Source organism: Lagenorhynchus albirostris, chromosome 17, assembly GCF_949774975.1.
Source record: "Lagenorhynchus albirostris chromosome 17, mLagAlb1.1, whole genome shotgun sequence".
Lineage (NCBI taxonomy): Eukaryota > Metazoa > Chordata > Mammalia > Artiodactyla > Delphinidae > Lagenorhynchus > Lagenorhynchus albirostris.
Genome location: NC_083111.1, coordinates 3,698 through 24,459, shown reverse-complemented (window position 1 = coordinate 24,459; position 20,762 = coordinate 3,698). Strand labels below are relative to the sequence as shown.

The window sequence follows — 20,762 nt, the reverse complement described above, 5'->3', positions numbered from 1 at the left end:
GCGCAGTGGTTGAGAGTCCGCCTGCCAATGCAGGGGACATGGGTTCGTGCCCCGGTCCGGGAAGATCCCACATGCCGCGGAGGGTCTGGGCCCGTGAGCCATGGCCGCTGAGCCTGCGCGTCCGGAGCCTGTGCTCCGCAGCGGAAGAGGCCACAACAGTGAGAGGCCCGCGTACCTCAAAAAAAACAAAAAAACAAAAACAAATGTGGGGTTTAAAAAAAAAAAAAGGCACCTGGAGCAGATCTCTGCTCAAAAAGATAAAAAGTTGTGGGAAGAAGGAATTATGAAGTTGGCTGAAAAATGGCAGAAAGTAGTGGAACAAAATGGTGAACACGTTGTTCAGTAAAGTACTTGGTGAAATAAAAAAGGTGTCTTTTATTTTTACTTAAAAACTGAAGGAACTTCTGGCCAACCCGATAATTAATGTGTTTTTTAAAATAAGAAAATAAACGCCAGAGAAAAACAGCTAAAAATTAGTTATTTCCAAACCTGTGATCTAAACAAGATGATACAGATCTGTTTCTCCCAGCTTCTCCCCACTAAAAACAACTATAATCCCTGAAAATAACATAGAGACTGGTAAGAATTCTAGAAATAGCAAGCTGGTTTGGGAGCCCAAGACTGAAGGAATAACAGAGTAACAAGGTGACTTATGTCCGAGCACCCAATAGAAGGTAACCCAGACCCCATGTTTCCCCATCCCCAACCTAGCTCATTCCTCCTCTTGATCAAACAGGAATCTCTCTGACAGTATCAACTAAGCCCAGCACCACCAGAGGGAGAGAGCAATTGGGAACACTGCCAATAATAAATGATCAAGGGAATCCCAATGGACCCAGATCTCCTTCCATTAGAGATTCCAGGACAAGGAAGAGAGTGGAGAGAGGTGGAGAGATTAGGTGTCAGTAGGATAGATCTCTTGACAACTCACACATTACCCAAGAATCACTCTCTGTCTCTCAGAGGCATGGGGGATCCCAACATAGCAGTAACCTGACAAGGGAAGCTTCTTGGTCACTGTGTGCCTGAGATTCTCTGCTCCTTCACCAAGAGACCCTAGCAGGTCAGCCTGGGGAACCCCCTTCTGTTCCCTAAGGTTACTGGCACTAGATATGCCGAGCAGACCAAAACAACATCACAAAGGCTCTAAAAATTAAACTATCATTAGAACCACAATCCACAAAAGTAGGTCAGGACCTGTGTGCTTGATCTTAGCAGCATACTGCAACAATAAAACACTTAAGTAGAACCCAGCATCTCCTAAGATAGACTAAATGTCCAGAATACAATTGAATATTGTTCTTCATACTAAGAACCAATACTATCAAAAAACAAATAAAAAGAAACAATCAACTGATGCCAACAAGCAAATCAATCTGGTGCTGGAACTATCTAACAAGAATTTTTTAATACCTGTCATAAAAATACTTCAATAATCAACTGCAAGTTCTCTTGAAACAATGAAAAACTAGAAAAAAAAGAAAAAATTATAAAAAAGGACCAAATGGAAATTATAGAATTGAAAAATACAATTACCAAAATAAAAAACCAACTGGGTAGACTCAACAGTAAAATCATAACTACAGAAGATAGAATCAATAATTTGTAGGCCAATCAATACAATTCAACTAATCTGAACAACAGATTCAGACAAAATATAGTGAAGAAAAATGAATAGAGCCTCAGGGACCTGTGAGACAATAACAAAGGATTCTTCATTCATATCACTGTTCCAAGAGGTAAAGAAAAAGAAATTAAACTGACAAAGTATTTTAAAACATATCAGCTCAAAATTTCCTACATTGGGTAAAAGATATAATATTTCTACAGTAAGCTGAAAGAACCCCAAACAGGATAAACCCAAAGAAACCAACAGCAAGACATCAAAATTAAACTTCTAAAGATAAAGAAAAGTTTGGAAAAGAACCATGATAACATACTGCCTATACAGGGACATCAATTCTAGTGACAGAATTCTCATCTGAAATCTTAGAGCCAGAATGAAGTGGGGCAATTATTTTTCAGTTCTTAAAGAAAATAACAGCAACCCAGAATCTGATATCCAGTAAACTGCTCAACAATCAAATAAAGATATTTTAGACCCGCCCCCCCCCAAGAAAAACCACTTAAGAATTTGGAAACCAGCAGTTACACACTTAAAGATTGGTGAAAGAAAGTACTCAAACAGTAGAAAATGATTTTTTTTAAACCTTGTGAGCAGTGTGGAAAAAGGAAAAACAGAAACTGCAGGAGTATGGATAAATACAAAAGACAATCCTTCTCAAGAGCTGTATAAATCATAGTCAATGAATATGAAATATGAAACAAAAGCCACAATACTAGGTTACATTAAAGGTGCCTAAATGGAAAGTGAAGCTTCCACATTTTACTAGAAGTGATAAAATGCTGCATATGTAAACTGTGATACGCTACACATATATTACTGTATATCTAGAAAAACCATTGAGAAAATGATACAACCAAAAAAGCTAAGAAAAACTATATATAAATCAAAATGGAAACCTAAAATTTTTTAAGTAACTCCAAAAACGCAAGAAAAGAGAAAGGAAAGAACAGGAAGAAAACAACAAAATGGCAAACTTGAACACTAACATATCAATAATTTTCTCTTACATGTAAATGACTTAAATACATCCATCAAAAGACAGAGCCTCGCAGCATAGATTAAAAAACATGAACCAACCACATGCTATTTGGAAGAAACTAATTTCAAGTTCAACACTATAGGGAGGTTGAAAGTAAATGAATAGAAACATATGCCAAGTAAACACTGACAACAAAAGTGGCTATATTAGTATCTAGTAAAGTAGACCTCAGGTCAAAAAGAAATTTCTAGAAACAAAGAAATTATGTGACAATAAAAGAATAAATTCAACAGAAAGATACAACACTACTAATTTTATAAACACCAAACAACAGAGCCTCAAAATGCATAAAACAAAACTGATAGAGCCGAAAGAATAAATACACAAATCCACCACTACAGTTGGGGATTTCGACACCTGCCCACCATGCTCAGCAACTGATAGAACTTCTAGGTAGAAAACAATATAAGTCATACAAGATCTCACCAAAAAAACAAAACAAACAAAAAAACCCTAACAATACCTAACTGACACAAAGAGAGCACACCACCCAACAAAAACAAAATACATATTATTTTTCCAAACACAAAGGAACACTCACCCAAATGTAGCACATTCAGAGAATAAATTTAATGAAATCATACAGAATGTGTGGCTTAATCATAAATGGATTAAATTAGAAACCAATAATGAAAACAAAACAGATAAATGATAAAAACATGAATAAATAACAAGTTTCTGATTCATGAGTAAAACAGTCTTCAACAGATTTTTTTAAACATACAAAATAAAATGAAAAAAGAAACAGCAATCAAAATATATGGGATGCAGCTAAAACAGATCTGAGAGGGAAATTCATAACATTAAATACAGTTGACCCTTGAACAACAGAGGTTTGAACTGCATGGGTCCACTTACACATGGATTTTTTTCAATAAATACCTACTCCAGTACCACATGATCCACAAGTGGTGGAATCCATGGATGTGGAACCACAGATACAGAGGGCTAACTGTGAAGTTATACATGGACTTTCAACTGCACAGGGTATCAGCCTCCTAAACTCCTCACTGTTCAAGGGTCAACTTATTTTCATTGGAAATGAAAAAAACTCAAATCAATAACCTAAATTCCAACCTCAAGAAACTAGAAGAACAAAAAATAACTAAAGCAAGCAAAAGGAAGAGAATAGTAGGAATCAGTTCAATTCAAAATAGGAAAACAACTATTTTTTAAAGCAATAAAACCAAGAGCTAGTCCTTCAAGAGATTATTACAATTAATACACATCTATGAGGACTGACAAAAAACAGAAACAGAGAAGACACAAATGACAAATATGAGTTTGAAATAGGGGATATCACTACAAATCCTACAGCCATTGAAAAAATATACCCCTACAAATCCTACAGCCATTAAAAAGATAAAGGAACACTACAAACTTTGCACTCATAAACTCAATAATTTATAAGTCAACCAATTCCTCAAAAACCACAACTTCCAAAACTCAACCAAGAATAGATAATGTAAACAGACCTTATAATCATCAAATAAATTGAATGTGAAGTTTAAAAGTCCCAGAAAACAAACCACTAGGCCCAAGTGATTTCATTACACAATTCTAACAAACCTTCAACAAAGAATTAACATCGACTTTTTATAATAACTTCCAGAAAATAAAACAAGAAAGAACACTTCCAAACTCATTTTAGGAAACTAACATTACCCTGATAAGAGTAAGGCAAAGACAATATAAAAAAGAAAACTACAGACCAAATGTCTCTTATGAATTTAAATGCAAAAAAAAACTCGACAGAATATCAGCAAAAGGAATCTAATAACATTTACAAAGAAATGTACACCAAGGCCAAGTGGGGTTTATTTCAGGTGTGCACGGCTGATTCAACATTCAAAAATCAACCAATGTATGAGAATCCGCCTGCCAATGCAGGGGACACAGGTTCGATCCCTGCTCCGGGAAGATCCCACACACCGCAGCGCAACTAAGCCCATGCACCACAACTAGTGAGCCTGCAACTAAGCCCATACCACAACTACTGAGCCTGTGCTCTAGAGCCCACAAGCCACAACTGCTGAGCCCACGTGCCACAACTACTGAAGCCTGTGCACCTACAGCCCATGCTCCAGAACAAGAGAAGTCACCGCAATGAGAAGCCCAAGCACCTCAACGAAGAGTAGCTCCCGCTCGCCGCAGCTAGAAAAAGCCCGCACGCAGCAACAAAGACCCAACACAGCCAAAAAGAATAAATTAACTAATTAAAAAATATATATGGATCAATTTTTTTTAAAATCACCCAATGTAATCTACCATATATCAACAAGCTGAAAAGAAAAACTGCAGCATCTGGCACACAAAAAATGCATATAATAAAATCCAATACCAATTCATTATAAAACTGTAATCTAACTACAAATAAAAGTAAACTTTCTCAACTTAAGACCAACTACCAAAAACCCTCAGCTCACATCATACTGAACCAGGAAAGAATGAATGCTTTCCCCCTAAGATCAGTAACAAGTAAGGATGTCCACTCTCATAACTCTTATCCAACATGGTACTGGAAGTTCTAGCTGCTACAATAAGGCAGGGAGATGGGACAGGGGTGGGGGGGCGGCAGTGGACAACAGTGGATTTGAGAATATACAGCTTGAAAAAGATAAAACAAAACTACAAAGACATGATAGTCTACACAGAAAATCCCAAGAAATCTAACCAAAAAAAATGGCTAGTACTAATAAGTACTAGCCAGCCTTGCTGAGTTCAGCAAGGCTACAGAATATAACATGAATGCACGAAAACCAATCCATTTCTAAATGCTAACAATAAACATGTAGAAACTAGAATTAAAAGCACAATACAATTTACGATCACACCAAAATAAATGAAATGCTTAAGTATAAAGTTACCAAAACATGTATGGCACCTGCATGCTACAAATTTCAAAATGCTGATGAAAGAACCCAAAGATTAACAAATGGAGAAACATGGACTAGGAGACCCACAGATGTCTATCTGCCCCAGATTGACAGATAGCTTTAATTCATTTCCTATCAAAATTCCAGAAAGTATTTTGTAGACATAGCCAAACTATTTTAAAACTTACAGGTAAAGCCACAGGCCCTAGAAGAGCTAAAACTGTTTTGAAGAAGAATAAAGTGGAAAGTCACTCTATCCAATGTTAAGGCTTAGTAGGCAAAGAGATAGACACATAGATGACTGGACCACTTCAGAAACCCAGAAATAAACCCACACATATTTGCACAATTGGTTTATGACAAACATGCAAAAGCAATTCAATGGCGGAAGGAACAGACTTTCAATAAATGGTAGTGGACAACTGAAAGTCCATAGACCAAAAAAAGAAAAAAAAAAAACCTCAACCTAAACCTCACACCTTATATGAAAATTAACTCAAAATATGTCATAAACTTAAATGTAAAACATTAAACTATAAAGCTGTTAGAAAAAAACAGAAAATTTTTGAGTTCCAGAGCTAGGCAAAGAGTTGTTACAGATTTGATAGCAAATGCACCAACTATCAAATGAACATGGTAAAAATTTTAAAATGTTGCTGCCAGAAGATATTTGGCAACAACATGTCCAACAAGGGACTAGTACCTAGAATATTTTTTAAGCTCTCAAAATTCAGCAATAACCCCAAAATATCCAATTTAAAAATGGGTAAAAGAAACGAACAGGTATTTTGCCAAAGAAGATAGACAGATAGCAAATAATCACATAAAAACATGTTCAACATCATTAGCCATCATGGAAATACAAATTAAAACCACAATGAGTTATCAGCACACACCTATCATAATGGCTAAAATAAAAAACCTGATGAGCAAACTTCCAGAATAAGAGAATAAGAACCTCTAATAACTTGCTCCTTCATAAAAGAAATAATAACAGCGGGAAAAAATAGTCAAAGTTTAATTTTTCAAAACTTTGGAAATTAACCATAGGCTCATAATCTGAACAGCATTCACTCAAGAAAAGGAGCTTAATATCGACAAGAACAGTGAACTTTTTGGTGTTTTAATTTGCCCTCATCTCATGCCCCCTCTCTAGCTCCATAGTAGCCTTGAAAAACAGCAGCCTCATAACCAGGATAAGCTGTGTAAACTGGCAGCCCAGCAGTCAGAGGAGAGAGCAAACTGGGTTTGTAGGTCCTCAGAAGGCCCTATCCAAGGAGTATTATCACTATCTGAACTGCCTGGCAGCTCCTGAGAAAAAAAACTTATTCACAGAACTTAGTTCGACCTGACTCACAGCTCACTCAATGGGAAAGCCCTATCACCAGGGCATTTGTCTAAAACAATTGACAGCAATTCATATTATAGCTGCCTGCGGCAGCAATAATCGTTTCAGGGACCAAAGAGTCAAAAGTGCTAACGAAGGAATATCTTTAGAATAAGATGTCCACAGGCAGCACTGAAAAGATCTGACATGTTCCAGGGGATCTGGAATGCTACCTGATCTGCAGGGCTGTGTGTATGCCCAGGAAAAACCTGAGAAGGCCCCAATATCTCAGCTCTGGATAATGTCAAGGCCCTGCACAAGGAGAAAGTTAAGTCAGTTATAAACTGCCAGACTATAGCAGGCACGCCTCAACACACACAGAGCTCTTCAGTAAAGAATGAAAGACTTATTGGCTCAAAGCATCTAAAGAAATATCTGTCCAATAATTCACAGACAAGTAAACAAACACTGTAGTGTGTTCAGCAGCTACAAACAGGAAATATTTTTTTCCTCAAATTTTTGGCATTTACTGTAAGCCTCAAATAGCCACCAACACTCCATTTTATGCAGTTTATGGGTCCGGGTTCACAGGGCAGGGCATGGGCTGGGACAGCAAGGCTCCTTTACTTCCAGCTCTTTGATGGCAATCCACCCCTTGCCCCTTAATGGACCCATCTCCTAGAGGTAGCAGGAAAAGTTGGAGATGCCCCTTTTCCTACAGAAAACAGGAACTTTACAAACTTTAAGAAACTTTAGGAAAGTCATTAAACAAACAAATAGCAAAACAAACAAATTAAAAAACCTCTGGGGAGGGGATGGGAACTTAATGTCCAGAGTTGTTGCATTATATTTTAAATGTCTGGTTTCAACCAAAAATCGTAAGACACAAAGAAACAGAAAGGTATAACAAGAAAAATGCAGTCAAGAAAAACTGTACCTGAGGGAGGCCAGAAGCTGGATTCACCAAAGACTTTAAATCAGCTTCTGTAAATATGCTCAAAGAAAAAAAAAGGAAATTGTCTAAAAAAGTTAAAATAAAATAGCCCAGCAAATAGAGAATATAAAGACATAATTATTTTTTAGAAAGAAAGCAAGAAACCACTACACTCAAATAGAAATTCAAGAACTGAATAGTACAATAACTGAAATGAAAAGTTCTCTAGAGAGGCTCTATAGCAGATTTGAGCTAGCAGAAGAAAAAGTCAGCAAACTTTACAACAGGACAATTGAGAGTATCCAAGATGAAGAGCAGAAAAAAAAAGAATGAACAGAACCTCAGAGACCTGTGGGACACCATCAGGTATACAAATATATGCATGAGTCCCAGAAAAAAAGGAAGATGCAGAAAGAGTATCTGAAAAAATACAGACCAAAAACTTCCCAAATTTGATGAAATGTTGATTATACACCCAAGAAACTCAAAAAACTCTGAGGATAAACTCAGAGACCAACCCTGAACACATCATGTCTACTAAAAGACAAAGAGAAATCATAAAAGCAGCAAGAGAAAAAAGACTCATCATGTAAAAGGATCCCCAATAAAATAGCTGACTACCCACAAGAAATCATGAAGACCCCCTCAAACAAACAAGAGCAGAATACACATTCTCCTTACATACATATGAAACCTTCTTGTAGACAGAACAAGCCTCAATACATTGTAAAGGAGTGAGAGCATATTACTATTCTTAGACAACAATACAATGAAACTAACAACAAAAATACAACTGCAAAAATCACAAAAATATGGAAATTAAACAACACACTCCTAAATATCCAGTGGATCAAAGACAGAATAACAAGAAAAATTAGAAGATATTATGAGAAAAATGAAAAAAATAAGATATATTAAACTTGCAGATGCAGAAAAAAGCAATGCTTACAAAAAAACTTATAGCTGTAAATATCTATTTTTAAAAAGGCCTCAAATTAATAGCTTAACCACTAATCTTAGAAAACTAGAAAGATAAGAGCAACTAACCCAAAGCAAGCAGAAGGAAGGAAATGAGGACGGAAATAAAATAGAAAACAAAATAACGAAGAATATAAATATAACCAAAAGTTGGTTCCTTGAAAAGACCAAAACGGACAAACCTTTAGCTAAACTCACAAAAAGAAAAAAAAAGAGGGAAAGAGAGAAGATTCAAATTGCAAAAACAAGAAATGAAAGAGAAAAAGCACTAAAGGATTATAGGAAACCCTATAAGGGAATAATATGAAAAACTGTATGCCAACAAATTAGGTAACTACCATACAATACACACACTCCAAGAAAGACACAAACTAGCAAAACTGACTCAAGTAGAAATTAAAAAACTGAATAGGGCTTCCCTGGTGGCGCAGTGGTTAAGAATCCACCTGCCAATGCAGGGGACACGGGTTCGAGCCCTGGTCTGGGAAGATCCCACATGCCGCAGAGCAACTAAGCCTGTGCGCCACAACTACTGAGCCTGTGTTCTAGAGCCCGTGAGACACAATTACTGAGCCTGCGTACCACAACTAGTGAAGCCCGCACACCTAGAGCCCGTGCTCTGCAATGAGAAGCCACCACAATGAGAAGCCACCACAACGAGAAGCCCACACATCACAACGAAGAGTAGCCCCCGCTGGCCGCAACTGGAGAAAGTCAGCACTCAGCAACGAAGACCCAACGCAGCCACAATAAATTAATTAATTTTTAAAAAAACTTAATAGACATAACAAATGGATTGAATCAGTAATTTGGAAACTTATCACAAAGAAAAAGCAAGACTCAGACGACTACACTAATAACTTATGCCAAACGTAAAAATGCATTAATATCCATGCTTCACAAACTCCTAACTCATACTATGAAACCAAACATCCTTATAACAAAACCAAAGACATCAAAAAAAAAAAAACTAGACCATTATTACTTATGAATACAGTTGCAAAAATCCTCAACAAAATATTAGCATACTGAATCCAGCAATATACGCAAAGGGTTATACACCACGCCAATAGGGATTTTCCCTCCAGCAATGCAAGATTGATGTAACATCCAAAACTCAATAAATATACCATATTAATAAAGGACAAAGGAAAAAATTGGATCAACAGAAAAAAACTTACAAAAGCCAACACCCTTCCATAGTAATTCTCAACATACCTGCAATGGAACAGTAGTTCCTCAATCCGATAAAGAATATCTAAATAGAACTCACAGCTAACATCATACATAATAAATTACTGAATGTTTTCTCCCTAAGATAAGGATCAAGAAAAGGATGTGAGCTCTCACCACTTATATTCAAGATTGTACTAGAGGTTCTAGCCATGGCAATTAGGCAAGGAGAAGAAATAAGACATCCAAACTGGAAAGGAAGAGGTAAAACTATCTCTGAATACTTAGAGATGATATGGTCTTTTATATAAACAATCCTAAGCAACACACACACAATTAGAACAAATGACTTCAGCAAAGTTGCAAGACACAATCTGAATATTAAAAAAATCAAGTGTAATTATATACACTAGCAATGACCAACACAAAAAACGAATTTTTTAAAAATTCCATTAATAGCAACAAAAAGAATAAAATGCTTAGAAATAAGTTTAATCAAGGAAGTGCAAGACTTCTACAGTGAAAACTACAAAACATAGTTAAAAGAAATGAAAGAGCTAAATAAAATGGAAAGACACCCCACGTTCGTGGCTTGGAAAGCTTAATACTGTTAAGACAGCAATACTCTCCAATTTCCCTACAGAGTTACCTAATAAAAATCCCACATGGCTGTTTGCAGAAATTGACTGATGTCACTATTCACATGAAAATGCTAGGAACCCAGAATAATTTAAACAATCTTGAAACAGAACTCAAGCTAGAGATTTCCTAACTTCAAAACTTACTACCAAGCTACAGTAATTAAGAAAGTATGGTAGCGGCATAAGGGTAATACCTAAATGAATGGAACAGAATTCATACTTAAGAAATAAATCCTTACATTTGTGGTCAACTGATTTTAAAAAGCAAATGCAAAAACAATTCAATGGAGAAAGAATAATCTTTTCAACAAATGGTACTGGCACAACTGAATATCCACATGCAAAAGAATGAAGGCAGGGCTGCCCTGGTGGCGCAGCGGTTGAGAGGCCGCCTGCCGCTGCAGGGGACACGGGTTCGTGCCCCGGTCCGGGAAGATCCCACATGCCGCGGAGCGGCTGGGCCCGTGAGCCATGGCCGCTGAGCCTGCGCGTCCGGAGCCTGTGCTCCGCAACGGGAGAGGCCACGGCAGTGAGAGGCCCGCGTACCGCAAAAAAAAAAAAAAAGAATGAAGGTAGACCCTTTCCTTACACCACATACAAAAATTAACTCCAAATGAACCACAGACCTAAATGTAAGAGCGAAAGCTAGAAACTCTTAGGAAAAAACATACAAATAAACCTTTATGACTTATGACCTAAGTGATTTCTTAGATATGCACCAAAAGCATAAGCAACGAAAGTAAAAAGACTGGACTTCATCAAAACTTTTAAACATTTGTGCTTCAAATGACCTCATTAAGAAAATGAAAAGCAAGCCCACAGAGTGGGAGAAAATATTTGCAAACCACATATCTGATAAGGAAACTGTATAGAGAATTTATAAAGAACCCTTACAATTCAACAATAAAAAGACAAATCCAACTAAAACATGGGCAAGGGCTTCCTTGGTGGCGCAGTGGTTAAGAATCCGCCTGCCAATGCAGGGGACACAGGTTCGAGCCCTGGTCCGGGAAGATCCCACATGCCGCGGAGCAACATGCGCCATAAGCCCGTGCGCCACAACTAAGCCCGTGCGCCACAACATAAGCCCGTGCGCCACAACATAAGCCCGTGCGCCACAACTACTGAGCCTGCGCTCTAGAGCCCGTGCACCTACAGCCTGTGCTCCCCAGCAAGAGAAGCCGCCACAATGAGAAGCCCGCACACCGCAACGAAGAGTAGCCCCTGCTGGCCACAACTTGAGAAAGCCCACATGCAGCAACGAAGATCCAACACGGCCAAATTTAAAAAAAAAAACATGGGCAAGTAATTTGAATACACATTTCTTCAAAGAAGATACACAAATGACCAATAAGCACGTGAAAAGATACTCAACATAATTAGTCATTAGGGAAACGCAAATCAAAACCAAAACAATAAAATACCACTTTCTACCCATTAAGATGGCTAAAGTCAAAAGAACGCAATAACAAGTATTGACAAGCATGCGGAGAAATTAGAATCCTCATTCCTTGCTGGTGAGACTAAAAAATGTAACCACTTGGAAAACAGTTTGGCAGTTCCTCAAAATTTAAACATACAATTACCATATGACTCATCAATTCCACTGGTAGGTTTACATCCAAGGTAAATGAAAACTTTCATCTTCACAAAAATTGGTACACAAACGATCATAGCAGCATCATTCATAACAACCAAAAAGTGTAAATAATCCAAATATCCATCAACTGATGAATGGAATTTTTTTTAATGTCGTATACCATACAATGAAAAATTATTCAACCATAAAGGGGAATGAAGTACTGATACATGCTACAACAATGGATGAACCTTGAAAATGTTAGGCTAAGTGAAATAAGCCAGTCTCAAAAGACCATGTTATTCCATTTATATGCAATGTCCAGAATAGGCAAATCTATACAGATGGAAAGTAGCTTAGTGGTTGCCAGGGAGATGGGGAAGGAGAGAATGTGGAATGACTGCTAACAGCCATGGAGTTCCTTTTCAGTGTGATGAGAATATTCTCTAATAAGAAATATTTGTACAACTTTGTGAATATACTAAAAACCACTGAATTCCGTACTTTAAAAGCATGAATTATCTATGAAATTGAATCACTCATACAATTGCCAGTGTAATATTGTACAGCCACTCTAGAAAAGTTGGTTAGTTTCTTATAAAACTAAACATCAAATTACGATATGACCCAGCAATTACACTCTTGGGCATTTACCTTAGAGAAATAAAAACATATGTTCCCCAAAACACCTGTACACAAGTGTTCACAGCAGCTTTATTCTAATAGCCAGAAACTGGAAACAGCCCAGATGTACTTCAACAGGTAAAATGCTAAGTGAAACTGTGGTACATCCATTCTGTGGTAGTCCATTCCATGGACTACGACTCAGCAATAAAAGTGAAGAAGCTACTGATATACACAACCTAGACAAGCTGAGTGGGAAGAAAAATAAGGAAAACAATGTCAAAAGGTTATAAACTGTATGATCCTATCCCAATAACATTTTTGTTTTGTTTTGTTTGGTTTGGTTTGGTTTGCCATACGTGGGCCTCTCCCTGTCGTGTCATCTCCCGTTGCGGAGCACAGGCTCCGGACGCGCAGGCTCAGTGGCCATGGCTCACGGGCCTAGTTGCTCCGCGGCATGTGGGATCTTCCCGGACTGGGGCACGAACCCGTGTTCCCTGCATCGGCAGGCGGACTCTCAACCACTGCGCCACCAGGGAAGCCCCCAATAACATTTTTGAAATGACAAAAACTTTTAAATAATGAATAGATGAATGATTGCCAGGGGTTAGGGGTGGGAGTTAATGGGAGTCGGTGTGATTATAAAAAGGATCCTATGCTGATGAAACTGTTCAGTATCTTGACTGTGGTAGTAGATACATGAACCTACACGTGATACAACTGTACAGAACTAAACACACACACACACAGATGCACACCTGGGGAGATTTGAATAAGACAGTTGTATTGTATTAATGTCAATACATTGGTGGTGATATCGTACTACAGTTTTGCAGAATGTTACCATTGTGGCCAACTAGATAAAGAATACTTGAGATGTCTGTAATTCCTTACAACTGTTATGTGATTCTACGATTACCTCAATTTTAAACAGGGATTGCCTTCAGGAACATGATTAAGTGCAGGAAGGAGCAGGGCAACAATTGCTGGTTTTCATGAGAAATTTTTTCACACTACTTTTTTTATCTATGAGCACATATTATTTTGATTTAAAAGAAAATATTTTTCCCCTTACAGGAAATATATATGTGAAGTACCTGACATACGAAAAGTCTTCAATAAATGTTAGTTCTCCTTTCCTTCCATTTTAAGGATAAGACAACGTCTAGACTAGGATATCAGTACTAAGGAGTCCAACTCTGAGAAGCAGAGCCACTGGTAAATCATCCAATGGGATTACCAAGGGCTAAAACTGGAACCATAATGTACTCCTACCAAGGTAACTATGAGAGAATCTCTCTCCACCACTGAACAACTTTAAAACTAAGCCCTCTTCCTATTCCTTGTTCAACAAATTGAGTGAAGCAATTCTGGAGAAATCTAAAGGCAAAACAGTAGAGGATGAACAATAGCTCTGTCCTCATCTAGAAATTTCTTTCATTATCATGGTGTTTTATTATTAATTGCTTTCATTATCACTAACATTAATCGAGTGCCTATATGCTCAGTACATCATTTCATGCAGTTCTCATCATTTAACCCTCATACCAACCTTGCAAGATTGGTATTATCTTATCCCCATTTGATAGACAAAGCAGCTACAACTTAGAAATGCTGTGTATATTGTGCTGGTCAGAGAGCTAGTAAGCAACATGTCAGGATTTTCTCCCAAGTATGTCTAATTCCAGAAATAAAGATTCTAGCCACTGATTCTGCATTATCTCACTTTAACAAAAGTGTCTAGCGATAACTGTCACGTGCACCTTCAACTCAAAGGCACATAACAGCAGCTGAGCTTTCCGACCGGGTTGAGAACCTGGGAATATCACTGGAACTTCTAAGTCTCAAGCCCAGTCACGGTATCAGCCACTAGCCTCCTCCTAATCATGATGTCTCACCTGCCATTCTGCACGCTTACGGCCAAGTACGTCAGTGTTTCCTTTCAAGCATTAAGACTCCTACCCTTCTACCAGTTCACTTTACCAATCACCAACCCACAAGGCTAGGATAAAAAGACCCACAAATGAGAGTGGCCCTCTTCATATTTTCTTATTACTTGTCCTTGGTCAATGCTGGTAAACACTTACCATTCCCTACCCCTCTACTCTCACACACACACTTACATACACAAGTTCCACACCCGTGCTTGCCTTTACCTCTCCTTGTCACCATCATAGCGCAAGCCGTCACATCTTCCCTAAGGTTAAAATAAGCCACTATAAAACTCAGCAGACCTCCCATCTACTGCGCTCTCCTTCTTCCCTATAGTCTCAGAGGAAAAATACTCCTATTACCTAATACTAGCCCCTTTCTGTAACAGAAGCCAGGTCCTCATTCTATCCTTGGCTCCTCCCCATCCTGCTTCAAAGAAGCAATGTTTCCCTTTCTTGAAAAATAAACAACTTCTTTGAAATGACACGTACACTGCATTTAATTAAAAATTACTATGTCCTTGTTATTATGAAAGAAGCACCAGAAATAAAATAAGGTTTTCTGATGAGGACCCAAAGGAGTAGAGAAGGAGGGTGTCATCAGAAAGATATGATGTTCCTTTATTTCTTTTATGACCTTACCAAGATAGTTTTCCTTTCAGTGAGAAAGAGAAGGGGGAGAGCTATAATTCAGTCTGAGGAGGCAGAAGGAACTGTGAGAGTGAGGGGAGGACCAGGAAATCTCAGAAGGTAAGCAACTGATAGGTAAAGGGAGTACCTGTGGTCGTTCCTGGCTATTTAGCAAAGGGAGAAGACAAAGCTTAAAGGGAATAAGAATCATAGCACTTGAAAGGACAGTGAGGGGGCAAAGGCAGGAGGGAAGAAAGAAATAAAATACACCCAGCCGTGGAGCAACTTGGAGCCTAATCTCTCCCTGGGGCTTAAGTTCCCTAACATCAGGTAAGAAGCAACTAACTCTCCCCAAGCTTCCCATTTTTCACAGGTTCAAGTTTTGCGTCACCACTGACTCTTCCCTCTTCATCTTTCAATTTCAGGTACTTAAGTCTCATCTTCTTTTATTATCTATCAACTCAGTCCTTTCCCAATACTATTCCCAATTCTACGATGTTAGTTCAGGCACATATCAACTTCCATTTTAAGAGTCCAGAAAGATCTACATGGCTTGCCCAGAATTATAAAATTAGTTAGCTGTAGAGCTGAGACTGGTACCCAAGTCTTCTGACCAGGGTATTTCTCCATGTTTCTTCATACCTACAATACTTGCAAACCTTCTATACTAGTTCTCCTTTCATTCATTCATCAGATATCTATTAAGTATCTAATATGTTCAAGGGATTATGACAGGTGCTATGATAAGGTCTTGAAAACTGATAGAATGACGAAGGGAAAAGTGAGTATCAAGTCAAAAACATGAAGATTTCTAAGTGAGGATGTAGTGTAAGTGCCTGACATTAAGCATCTGATTGCCAGGTGGCATCCACTTTAGAAGAAATCCACCTTGAATAAAAGCATCTACAGCTGTATGCCAGAGCTACTTGCAAAACAACCAGCTAAGGAACTAGGCTGCCCTCACCCATGAAGGTTCCTCTTTCAACAAGTCCTGGTAACCTAAATAACTGACCATTTGAGTGACCGTGCTTCCCCCTCCCTGCTATTGCTTTAAATTAGCCAACGAAGAATGAATCCCCGAAATTCTAGACACCTAACCCCCAGACCCTAATAAAGGCAGACCCCAGGTGTGCCGTCCCTCTCTCCCTGTGTCTCGCCCCCCAACCTCACCGTGAGGTCCTTGGGTGTACCATGCACCCTCCAGGACCTGTGAGGAATGAACCTTGCTCCTCCAAGTCTCCTGACGGTTTCTGAAGTGCAGCCTGCAATCGCAATTAGAGAGCATCAGTGTCAACAGGCTGAGAGCAGCACAACACAGGACGAAGTGCTGGCACCCAGGGGACTAAGGGCGAGAAAATGACAACTTCATGGTGCACTGCGTTTAAACCGCGCTCAAGGGAAAGGTCAAATACACATCTGAAAATCGTCCATACAGAGGGACAGCTAACATCAATGTGTGAGACTTCCCAGAACAAACTTGGAAAGTGAGGAAAAAGGCGCAAAGTCAGAAGTCAGAACCTGGCAGGAAGGCAGCAAAGGAGAAATAAATGAGCAGTTGCAATACAGGAAAAGAATCAAGTGGCAAATGTGTCAAATGCTACGGTGACCAAGTTCACAAGTTACATGGGCTTCAACAATTTAACATACTTCCTTGATTCCTTGGTTTTTTCTTTCTTCACATTTTAGTATTTTTGAAATCAGGGTTAGGTATGCTTGTCATGGGCTTCCTGGACTTCGTAAATGGGTAGTCACAAAACTGACAGCGTGTGTGACAACCAATGATATTCCAGGGGCAAGGAGACACAGCAGTGAGACGGCGGCTGAACCAGCGTGCGCGGACTATTTTTTCAGGAACTTTTTTGGTAAGAAAAGAGGAGTTAAGAAAGGAGTCAATGTCTGCTTTCATTCAGTTTTCAGTACGACGAGACAAGCATGTAGGTAAGCATGGAGCTCAGAAATCGCTTTCAAAAGGTAAAGGGCACACGCAGGACAAACGTACTGCACTCAGAACGCAGCTGCGCCGCTCTCAGCGTGGTCACCAGGCGGACCCCGCGCCCGACTCGGCCGAGACGCTCCCGCTCCGGCGTCGGAAGTGGCAGGGGAGGCAGCGCGGCGCAGACGCGGCGGCTACGCAGGCCCTCCCGGACCCCAGGACGCCGCTGCCGCCCTGCGGCCCAGCAGAGACCCGCGAGCACCACGGTGGTGGCCTCGGGCCGCATGGCCGGGCTCACCCGCTCCGGCCGCCCCGCAGCCGCGACCCTCGCCCTCCAGGGAGGCGGCCCCTCCCGCCCCGCCTCCAACGCGGGCTGCGTCCACGCCACAGACGCCCCGGCCGCCCACCAGCCCGGGGCCAGCCACACGCGCCCCGCGGGCGAAGCCGACGTGGGGGGACCGAGGAGACGGCGCCCAGAGACCCACAGCCTACCTTCAAGCCACGAGACTGGTCTCCGCGGGGCATCTCCGCGCGCGCCGCCTCCTCCAGAGCGTGCCACCCCCTCAGGCCGCCGGAAGGCCGCGCGTCCCCGGACCAACTCGGCGCGCCGCGACACACCACGTTCTGCGATTGGCGGACGCTCGGGCTGGGGGCGGGGATTCTCCGGACGCACCGCCCTCCCAGCGCGCCGCGCCTCACTGCACTCTGCGATTGGCGGACACTCGCGCGAGGGCGTGGTTTCCCTGCTACCCACGCTTCCTGGCACTGATCTACACTGCGGCCGCTGAGAACCGGGCGCTGGCACCAGTCGTAGGTCCGGGTTGTCCTTCGCTGCTCGGCCTGCCTGTAACTGGGCCGGGGTCCGGCAGAGCACGCGCTGGAGTGGCCGCAGCGCCGCCGTAGCCTCCTGGTCTGGGAGCTGCTGAAAAACCCGCGCGGGGTTTTTCAAATAAAGCTCGTACGTGGTGTGCTTTGTCAGGCAAGGACCAGCCTTAAAAATAAACGGTAACCCGAAGTGGGCTATGAATTCAGCAAGCCGTGCTTAGGGAATGGTTGCAGCCGTGGATAACCGGAGACAGGGGTGTTATTTCCCCATCTACTTGAGAGCTGGGGGTTAGTATCCAGAGCAGAAGTTTTCAAGTTCAGAGACGCCAGAATCGCTGCTTCTCCCTAATGACGGCCTGGTCCTCGAATGTTCTGGGCAGGAAGAGGGTCGAAGAGGACGCTGGCCTGTCCCCTCTGCCTCCTGGGGGCCCAGATACAGGGCTCGGGGACTGCTGAACCTTGAGGCCTGGATGCTTCCAGGTGTGGGATGAACCTGCCACTGCACAGTGGAGCTGCCCCTTCCGAGATTCAGGAAACGGGGGGACCCACCAAACGGAGCCCATCCCCAGGCTCTGCTGCAAGTCTGCTCGGACTGATCCTGAAGACTGGGGATCCCCATACTGACAGGGCCTGGATCCCCATACTGACAGTGTTCTGTGGAATTTCCACTAGACCCCTTTCTACCCTGTTCTGAGCAAATTACTAGTCAATCTATGCTACCATCACCCCACGAGCAGACTGGGACGCTGAGGCTCCGAGAAGCCAGGTAATCCAGCCAGAAGCACAGATGTGAGGCCACGGAGTGGGGTCTGCACCCGCCGCCCGCCCAGGGGGACTGCCCACTCCCCACAGCTTCCACACCTGTTCCCTTCACCCACCTCCCAGGACGAGTTCTCAGAGCCTCCTCTTGGGGGGATTCACTTACCTTCTTCTAACAGGATCCGTCTCACTATCCTGTTTTGGGATCATCCGGAAGGCTTGTCACTCTGAAGCAGGATCAGCCTCACGTCACCAGGGCAGCTTTCCTGGATCACACGCACCACCTGCACGTCCACTCTCAGCTCAGACCCAAAAAGGCCCCCTCAGCCCCCAGCCCTATGGCTCTGTCTGGCATCCCACCCCCTCCTGCCTGGTCCGTCCCTCTCATGTCCCCTGCAGGGTCACCAGGAGCTCCCACCTGCCCCAGGCAGGCTGTCTGCTCTGTCCTGGGGAGGCCTCCGTGGTGTCAGGTGGAAGAAACAAGAGGTACCCGTGGGGCCTCCCTCATGCAGCACAGTGGCCAGCACCCACCTACTGGCCTCATTACCCTGGATGGATGGGGGTTCAGGGAGCCCGCAGCATGTCCTGGTTCTCGTCTCATCCCAGCGCTGCCCACAGGAAAGTAGCCAAGCAACTCTGTGCCGGCTGTACAGAGAGGACGCCCATACACACCTCCCCCTCCCAGCACACGGGGCCCTCGTGGTCAGGCCCCTCCCAGGGTATGGAGCCCCCCTGGGCAGGAACCCAGCAGCCCACGGGGCTCTCGTGGTCAGGCCCCTCCCAGGGTATGGAGCTCACCTGGGCAGACACCCAGCAGCCCACGGGGCTCTCGTGGTCAGGCCCCTCCCTGGATATGGAGCTCACCTGGGCAGGCACCCAGCAAGGCTGGGCACACAGGAACCGTACACGTAGCCCTCATTGCAGAGCACCCCAAGCCCACCTGTTGGTCAGAGCTGACCCTGAGCACCTCAGAGCAGGACCTGAACTAACAAACAGCAGCTCCGACAGGTCTGTGACCCTGGGCTTCACTCTGTGCGGCCTCCTTCCACCGGGTCTTCCAGAGGCTTCCACTGCAGCTGGGGCAGCAGGCCTCTGTTTTCACCCACCACCCCTCCTCTCCCTGACTCCTGGGTTCCTCTCATTAGGAGAGGGTCTTGAAGTTCTCTCCCACTCATGGACCAGAATAAATGATTAGAAAACAAGCAGAGCTGCAGCCCTGTGTGTATCCTGACCCTCAGGACGCAACACCTGTTCCTTGGACCTGGCCGGTGCAGCAAGGCCCATTTTCTACAACTCTGAGCCCCTGAGGGGCGAGGATTGGCTGACCTGGGCAGCCTGACCCGGCCAGCCAGCCCTCTCCAGGTGTGCCTGGGTTGAGGTCAATATAAACACCGCTCCAGGCTGCAAGAGCCCCTGCAGCTGTGCCTGACGCCATAGTCTCTGCCCTGTCAGCAGTTTTGCTGCTGGGATGGTGGGAGGGAGTAGGGCCCACGGCTCTGTGGGTGGCTCCGTGTGAGTGGGGCTCTGCTGGACTTTCCTCAGGAGTTGCCGGGCTGCCACCTGCTAAAGAAGAGGATGTGTCACCCGTAACTGCCACTGGAATTTCTCCCTGGGCAGAGGTGAGGAAGGAAAAAAGCAGTGGGGGCCGGGACAGGACGGGTATCTCAGGCAGGGAAATGGAAAGCTTCCAGAAGAGCGCCCAGGGCCAGGACCATCCTGGCTGGCCTGCAGACACCAAGTCGGCCGGCGTGTTGTCGCTGGTGTGGCCCCACGGCCCTTCCTGTAGGCTTTCAAGTCCTTGCACACGTTCAGGTGTTTTACCTGGGAAGGGTGGGAACAGTTCAGCAGCAGCTGGCCTGGGGCTCAGCTCACGTTTACTCAGAGAC

General features: G+C 42.7%; 1 protein-coding gene across 1 annotated transcript in view; it reads right to left on the bottom strand.

Moving 5' to 3' along the window:
• Positions 1 to 17,870, bottom strand: part of SPIDR (scaffold protein involved in DNA repair) — a 354,487-nt gene extending 336,617 nt beyond the window's left edge. The window contains exon 1 of the mRNA XM_060128290.1: positions 17,785 to 17,870. Within this exon, the coding sequence (XP_059984273.1) occupies positions 17,785 to 17,817 (33 nt within the window). The 5' untranslated portion in view covers positions 17,818 to 17,870. The remainder of the gene's footprint in view (positions 1 to 17,784) is intronic.
• Between the last annotated feature and the right edge of the window lie 2,892 nt (positions 17,871 to 20,762).